This window comes from Salvia hispanica, chromosome 1 (genome assembly GCF_029641045.1).
Source record: "Salvia hispanica isolate PSC_SH4W2 chromosome 1, Shi_PSC_v1, whole genome shotgun sequence".
Taxonomy (NCBI): domain Eukaryota; kingdom Viridiplantae; phylum Streptophyta; class Magnoliopsida; order Lamiales; family Lamiaceae; genus Salvia; species Salvia hispanica.
The window spans coordinates 22,395,801-22,404,100 of NC_142692.1; the positions used below are offsets into that span (position 1 = coordinate 22,395,801).

The window sequence follows — 8,300 nt, forward strand, 5'->3', positions numbered from 1 at the left end:
ACTTTAAAAATCTTGGTAATTTTTTCTCATGCAAGCCTTATATTGTCATATTACTATACAATTTTCTATGAATGTAGTACTAGTATTTATCATTTGGTCACCGTATCCGCTTCAGGATTTATATCATAAAATGGGATTAGTTACTCATAAAGTTAAATCCCTAGACATGTATTAAAATTTTAATTTTCAATACAAACACACCCTGCAAGCTCTAAGACTTTTCCTCCCATTTATTCCTCTACAGCTCTACTTCCAAATCAAATTATATACACTAGAAGGAGTATTAAAAAAGTGCTCGTGTTACAATTATTAACTCATTATTATAGGTATAGATACTCATACAATAGAAAGGAATAAAACTTGTTGCGTATCCATTACCAGTGTTCCACTTTTTACATTAAATATCTAATCAAGAATGACAATTTACAATCGATATACTAGAAGACAATCTATTTTCATCCTAGATTACATTTCCATGACAATAAAAAATAAAGTGAAATGGAGTTTATAAAAGTATGGAACAAAAATTACATAGATTAGATATAGTAGTGAAACATCTCTACGTAATAATTACGACCGCGTTTCAGTGTAAGAGAAAAAAAGGCATGGCATATGCCTACATGATTAATACTACTCCGCATCACTGTCTCAAACACAAATACACCCACACACTCTCTCTCACACATGAATAGTACTCTACTGTTGAACGTCGGAACTGTATGGATTTTGTCTGCTACTCCACGAGATAGAATAGAAAGAAAGTTATCGCGGTTGGGGGGTCTCCCTCTCCCATTTTTAATTTCCCCATTTTATTTATTTTTATTTACTCTTTTTCTATCATAAAAATAAAAATGAAACATTTTACTTCTTGAATTGTACTAAAGCGCGAATATGAGTCCTATTTTTTCACTTTAGTCTGTCCGCTAATTGGATTGTTAATTCACTTTTACCATAGAATATAATACGGTCTCACGTTCCACTAACTCATTTCACTCATATTTCATTTAAAACTAGTGGACCTATATTCCATTTACTTTTTTCCACTAATTTGTCTTAATAGCATTTCTTAAAATTAAAGAGTTTATTGGGAAAACAAAGTAAAAAAAGAGAGGAGAATCGTATATACTGAGTCGAAAGATTAATATGATGGCAGTGGCAGCCTCTCATTTCATCATCACCCCATCTCTTTCACTGTTACTCTCTTTTTCTCCCCTTTAATAATAGTAAACACTTTCTCCACCTGCATCTCTTTGTCTTTGTTATTACATATATATACAGTATAGGAAGGAAGAGAAAAGAGAGATTGTGTGTAGAGAGGAATGGCTGAAGGATTTGAAGCATATCATGTCCCACAGCAAAGCAGAAGAGATAAGCTGAGAGTGGGATGCGTAGACACCTTAATCCCTCTCTACGATCCATCTCTAATCTTCAACAACCACACCTTCAACAACCATCACATCTACGCCAACGCCGATCCCGCTATTCAAGACATCAGCCTCGTTTTCGACCATCCCCTCTCCCTCTCCCTCTCCTCGCACCTCCCTCTCGAATTGAATCCTCCGGCGCCGGTGTCGGTGCCGCTGGGGCCCTTCACCGGCTACGCCTCCGTGCTCAAGGGCTCGCGCTTCTTGAAGCCGGCGCAGCAGCTGCTCGAGGAGCTTTGCGATGTCGGGAGAGGCTTGTATGCCGACAAGCTTGGCCTAATTGATTCCGACCACCCTCCGCCATTCGACTCCTTCACTGACTCACTCAACGCCGCCGACCACAATAGGAACAAATCCACCCTACTCTCCATGCTTGATGAGGTAATACTACTCAAATTCTCACTATTTCTTTGCTCTTCATCTCCACATACTGTTTAATTCCTGTGCTGTGGTAAACATAGATACATAGATTCTTTGAATTGAAGGGCTAGTAGTACTAGATTGGTGCTAGGTGGAGTAGTAGCAAGCAAGAGGTTTTGTTTCTCAAAATTAATATTGCCACAAAAGCATATACAATAATCAATAATTAAGTTTGATTGTGTGTGGGAGAAGAGAATGGATATTTCTGTGGCTGAGATCTAGATTCTTGTATAAACAATGTGATATTTGTAGGAATAGGGAATGGTACGAGAAAAAAGTGATTTGACAACCTCAGCCTCATCCAATTTGGTTTGCTTTGCATCTTGCATTGTAAACTCATTATTTATTGTCTAAATCTAGTGTTTTAGGCTGCCAATGCCTAATACTAATGTATTTTATTACTAATCCTATTATCTTTCTTTTTTGTATTCAAGTGGAAGAATATGATTCTGTCTAATATAATGTGCCTAACTTCACAATGCTAGCTAGTCATGCTTCATAGTGAAATAAATGTAAAAAGATGCCCCCTCCGTGTTCTGCCATAAGCGACACATTCTTTTGAACACTAAATTTAAAGAAAAATGATGTTTAATATGTAGAGAGAATAAAGTAGTAGTATGGTTTAAAAAATAAGAGAAAATAGATGTATTGTTTTTTCTAAAGAGAGGGGGTACTATATAATGGAGCAAAGAAAGATTACCTCAGCATACAACCTATGTTAATCCACTTCAGCGTTTAGCCTATCGAAAATACAACATTACTCGATTAGTTAGGAAATTTGTTACTACTATATTATTGCAGTCAAGATATTTGTTACTGATGTAAGAGGTTATGATGGAACTGGTGCTAAATTCATACTCATGTTGAATGTAGTTGCAAAATTTAGTTTGTGAAAAATTTCCAGTCAAATAATTTGGAATTTGTTTTGGTATCATTGCTCCTGATCCTTTGTTGTATTGGACTAAATGCGCAATGATATTAAATAGAGTTTTATCCTCAACCAAGATATATATCCAATTAATGTGGAATCTTAGTTTTGTGCATATTTCAAGCAAATAATTACTATCAAGTAGTATCAAATTCGAGACTGTAGTGGAAAATCATGTAGGAGTATTTTTCTCTGATGGGATGGAGAAAAGTCTGGAATGTATTCCCAATTGATTGTTTCTGTTTTAAATTTTTGTCGTCTTTGATGAAACCATTTCCTATTATTGATCAATTATCAAAACTGGTAAGCATCTTGTTCTTGTCCAACCCAGCATCCCCTATATATCAAAATTAACATGTTGATGAAAATTCCAACTCTAAACTTAATGTTTATGTCATCAATTAAATGAACAAACCATTAATTATCTACTGGTCTTAATTTCTATACTTCATACTTTCTTGTTTGCATAATCTCTAATCCTATAAATATTGTGGCAGCCATTCTAATAAACTCTTTGATCCATGATGTCCAAATTCAAGTGTTACAGCTTTAATGATTTGAACTTTGCAAAATCTCTTAAATTTGTACTCCATGTAGGTTTACAAGAGGTACAAGCAATATTACCAGCAGATGCAGGCTGCTGTAGCCGCGTTCGAATCTGTTGCTGGACTGAGCGGCGCAGCCCCTTTTGCGAATCTGGCGTTGAAGGCCATGTCCAAACATTTCACAACTTTGAAGAATGCTATCACTGATCAGCTGCACTTCACATCCAAGTCTCACGGCAAGATCAACGTGGACAGAGATGAAACGCAGCATGTCGAGAATTCAAGCCGTGGTGGGTCGTATGGCCAGAAACCGTTTCATGCTGGATTTGTCGATCAACCCATCTGGCGCCCTCAACGAGGCCTCCCTGAGCGCGCTGTCACTGTCCTCCGTGCTTGGCTGTTCGAACACTTTCTCCATCCGTAAGTGTATTTTCTCTACCGTAAACTGAATACTACCCTCCGTCCCACCATAAGCGAGGTGCTTCATTTTAGTACATTTTTTGGAAAAATGATATAAAATGGTTAAAGTGAAAAGAATGTAAATAAGGGAGAGAATAATGTAGGGAAAACTCCCTACACTATTCTCTCACTTACTTTTTATTTTCTCTACTTTAACTACTCTATTTCATACATAGTATATTATTTTTTCCAAAACGGGTGCGCAAAAAGGAAGCGCTTCGCTTAAGGTGGGACGGAGGGAGTATATAGTTTCATCTCTAATTCACTACCCTTGCTGATGACGAAGCACTATTGCAGCTATCCGACTGACACGGACAAGCTAATGCTGGCGAAACAGACGGGCCTCTCGAGGAACCAGGTAAATGTCGGTTATCTTGCTTGATCATGATATTGAATAGATCATTATTACATGCTCGTGTTGCTCGACCCACCAGGTTTCGAACTGGTTTATAAACGCAAGAGTGCGGCTGTGGAAGCCGATGGTGGAGGAGATACACATGTTGGAGACACGGCAGAGCCAAAAGGGCTCACAGAGAGAAGAGGTAAGCGAGCATCTCCCCACGAGCTGCTCTATCGAGGGAGAAAACGCATCTACCTCGATCCAGAGAAGTGGAGATTTCCCTTTGAAACGCAGCCGGGAGGACCCAACCGAGGCTCCAGGTGGGCAGCAGATGAAAATGGCGTACGATAATCTGCTGCATAATCCTCAGCATCATATGGGCGTGGGATTAAGTGGCGGAGGCGGGGGTGGTGGTGTTTCGTTAACTCTGGGGCTCCATCAAAACAGCGTAGGATTGGGAGATGTGTATCCGTTGAATGCAGCGCGTCGTTTTGGGCTGGATTCGCATGGGGAGGGCTACGTGGTGAGCGGGTTCGCAACGCAAACTCGGCAGTTTGGGAGAGACATTATCGATGGACAAATCATGCATGATTTTGTTGGATGAGTAGTAGTGAGTGTATGGTTTCTCATCACTTAAGTTATTGCTCAAAGAGGCTGCTGCTTCTGCTTCATAATTTCGACCATTTCTCCTCCTCTCTATTTTTCATCTGCTATTAGTTCTATAAAAAAAATTTCTTCACTCGTTTGTATGTAAAATTCAACCAGCCACGCCTATGACTTGACGGTAACTGTATAATCCATGAAAGTAGCAGTTTTGTGGATGCTGCATGAAAATTGTTATATAGTTTAATGCGGTTTATTTATTTTAACAATTTTGGTGGGCTAGAATTTGTATTGTGTATATGCAGGGCAGGTTTATAGTACTACTTATTAAAAATCCCTTTTGTAGTATGATTTATTATGCGATGAATTTACTGCGAAAAAATGATGAATTCGTCTTAAATACCATTGAATTCATTATTGATGATCATAGATTGGAGATTAAAGACAATTCTTAGTTTATAGATTGGAAATGGTTTGAGGCAAAACTCGTGTAAGCGTGCACCTACTATCAGCGTAGATCCTTCAACAACCCTGACTCGACCCGCACCGATGATGGAAAAAAACCAAATTAAATGGAAGAGAGACTTAAAAAACCCTTCTCCTGAGGTCCATTAACATTGCTCATGTTTGGATTTGGATTTGGATTTTATCTCAATTGCTAATGTTTGGTTGATGACTTAGTTATATAAAATATTCCTTAAAAATCAACAGCATATTCTAATTTACAAGATTTGATATGACAAAGAATCACAAGACTTCAGCTGCGCCAATGCAACCATAATCGATTGAATTGGATAAAAAATGCAGCTATTAGTGATTTTTGATGCAATTTTGACTTGAGATTGTGATTTTTGTATGCAAACCAAGAAACTGAAGGATGCATTGCCACAACATGGAAGAGAGTAATGCTCCCTCGCCCGCACTAAGGGTTTGGAGGAGAAGGTGCAAGACTTGGTTGAAGCCACGAAATAAATCTTGTTTAATAGAGACGAGAGCAAGGTTGGGGTCAAGGAAGACATGCCATGGTTGTTGCTACATAGATTTTTCAAGGTTTGCAGATGGCATACAAATATGTTTTCATAGCTTTGTCATCTGTTTGGATATGAAATATAATTTCCATGATTTTGAGTGTATTCAGATGAAATGAAGCAAGAAGACAGAAACACAGTACTATATCAAAACAAGCTAAAGAATGAAAAAGTGATTGCCAACAAAACAAACACAGTATGATGATCACTTAACAAATACATATAGCTTCATGTAGCTTCTAAACTATTGAGACTAGTGCTCATATGAAAAACATACAGACACAGATAAAGATAAGTTCAAGTAACAAACTTTGAAAGTTAAGGTATAAGCAAGACTGGGATCATCTAAATTCAAGTAAATGTGCCCCTAACTTTCGTTTTCTTTTCCTGTCCCCTTAATTCTTTGTTCATCCATTTTCTGTCCCAAAAAATTAGATCCACTGATATGCATTACCAGTTGCATTCATCATGCTGATGACAAAACCATCAGTGATTATCACTATGCACAAGGTTATCACATTTGAAATAAAACCAGCCTTCTTTCACACATGGAATTGAGTAACAAGAACTGATTAAGTTGACTCATAGCCCCACTATCAAGTAATATGATCACTCGTATAAGAAACTCAATGGTCCAAACTATTCAAATATGTACTTACAATTCAACACTGGTATTTGCAGAGCATCAAAATCAATATGCACATATACTAAATGGAAGAAGACAATGGTAATCATGGATACCTGAACTCAATCATACCTACCTCAACTCTCCAACTTCAAACCCATAGCTCCCATCATTTTGCAAACTCATATCAAATTCCACATTCTGACCCTTCTTTACATCATTGCTACTCCTAAATTCTCTAGAATTATTTCCAAAACTCAATCTTTCCATGTTCCTATTTCCCTTCTTCCTTAATTTCCCCTTCATGTTCCGATTTTCGCCATCCGACCTTCTCAATCTCGGCTCCATTCCCCCTTTATTCATACCATCTTCAATAGCCCCCAAATCTTCTTCCAAACCGGAACCCCCAAATTCCTCCGACGTACCCGATTTTCGATAGGGTTGAATGCTATGAACAACCCCTTTGGGGAAAAATCGGGAAGAGGGGAAGTCATTATCGGGGCGGAACAATTCCGGGCCGTCCCTCTCAGACCACAAATCAAGGCCGCCGGGCTTCTGAAACCTATCAGCGAGGACCTTCAATTGGTCATCGGCGCTGACGGAGAACAGATTGGGCGGCTTTTCGACGGCCTCCCAGGGGCGTTCGAGCTCGGAGACGGCGGCCTTGAGCTCGGCCCGCTTCCTCATCTCGTAAATCTGGCGTTCACGGTCCAAACGGGCTTTGAGCAGCTGCTTGGCTTTCTTGGCCTGCATCCGTTTCCACTGCCACTTGGAGACGCCTCCCGGGTAGGTTCGGGGCCCGCCGCCCATCCTAATCGGCGTCGTTTTGAGGGAGAGGTGTGAGAGTTTGTTGGCGAGGCACAGTGAATGGCCCCATATGGGGGTGCCGGAGAGAGATTTTGCCGATGACAGAGGTTGCGGCATTGAGAGAGACGACGGCAAGATTGACATGCTTTGCTAATCAAATTCTCAAAATGTCCTACGGATTATGTAGTGAATTTTGGGGTTTGATTTTATTGGGATAAATTGGGTTTATTGTGCAAATTTATCCAAATATTTAAATTAAACCCCAATTTAATTAGAGTTTTAAGGAATAACCAGTGTCATTATCATGTTTAATATTGAATAATCATTTCAAATTTAAATTACATGATTTGTGGTTTTTTAAAATTCATTTCATGTGTTTTATATCCATTGATCAATCGAGCTTATTAACTAGCTCAATTTAATTAATTTCTTTTAATCAAGAGTGCTAAATATTTGATAAGCTGGTACTACAAGTGCATTTGAACAATCTAAATTTCTATACAATAAATCCTTGATATCGACATATTTAAAGGACCATATTAATTCTGACGAATCAAAATATTATTCCATAAAGTAACAATACAACTCTTCGATCACCATGCCATAATATATAGGGTGACGGATAGCCCACACATATTAACAAGTCAAAGTAGCAAATAACTAATACTGAATGCTCCATCCAAAGCGGATATCAAGCTAATGTGCAGTCGACGATTCCAACAAGTGATGTCGGAGCCGGGGTGGCTTAGGGTCGGGCCTGGATGACCCATATTCAAGTGGGGCCAGGATGACTCAAATTCGAGTCGGACCCGTAATGTCTTGATGTATCGACTGGGTGTTCCCGATGTGGTCTCGGTTTGAGGGGAGGTTTGTTGAGTTACAAACTCATCTCACATCAGATGAGTGAGGGAAGTTGAGTTAGTATATAAGTGCTATCCCTGCTTAATTAGTTTGAGACCTTTTGGAGTGTCCCAAAAACAAATACATGCGGGCTTGGCTTCACCCAAAGCAGACAATATCAAATTAATGTGCAATCGACGATCCCAACAAAAACATGCTTCGAGTATGCTATCTCCGTCTTTGAAAGTAGAAACTTTTCAAACAACACGAGTTTTATTGCA

The 8,300-nt window shown here is 38.9% G+C and overlaps 2 protein-coding genes across 2 annotated transcripts; one reads left to right on the forward strand and one right to left on the reverse strand.

Moving 5' to 3' along the window:
* The first annotated feature begins 1,172 nt into the window (after positions 1 to 1,172).
* Positions 1,173 to 4,988, forward strand: RPL (POX (plant homeobox) family protein). Its single transcript, XM_048127794.2, has 4 exons — positions 1,173 to 1,805; positions 3,370 to 3,737; positions 4,074 to 4,134; positions 4,211 to 4,988. The coding sequence occupies exons 1-4, from the start codon at positions 1,320 to 1,322 to the stop codon at positions 4,718 to 4,720; spliced, it is 1,425 nt and encodes a 474-aa protein (XP_047983751.1). The 5' UTR covers positions 1,173 to 1,319; the 3' UTR covers positions 4,721 to 4,988.
* Positions 4,989 to 6,341: 1,353 nt separating this feature from the next.
* EMB1513 (copper ion transmembrane transporter) lies at positions 6,342 to 7,364 on the reverse strand. The gene has a single exon (XM_048120375.2). The coding sequence runs from the start codon at positions 7,321 to 7,323 to the stop codon at positions 6,505 to 6,507; it is 819 nt and encodes a 272-aa protein (XP_047976332.1). The 5' UTR covers positions 7,324 to 7,364; the 3' UTR covers positions 6,342 to 6,504.
* Between the last annotated feature and the right edge of the window lie 936 nt (positions 7,365 to 8,300).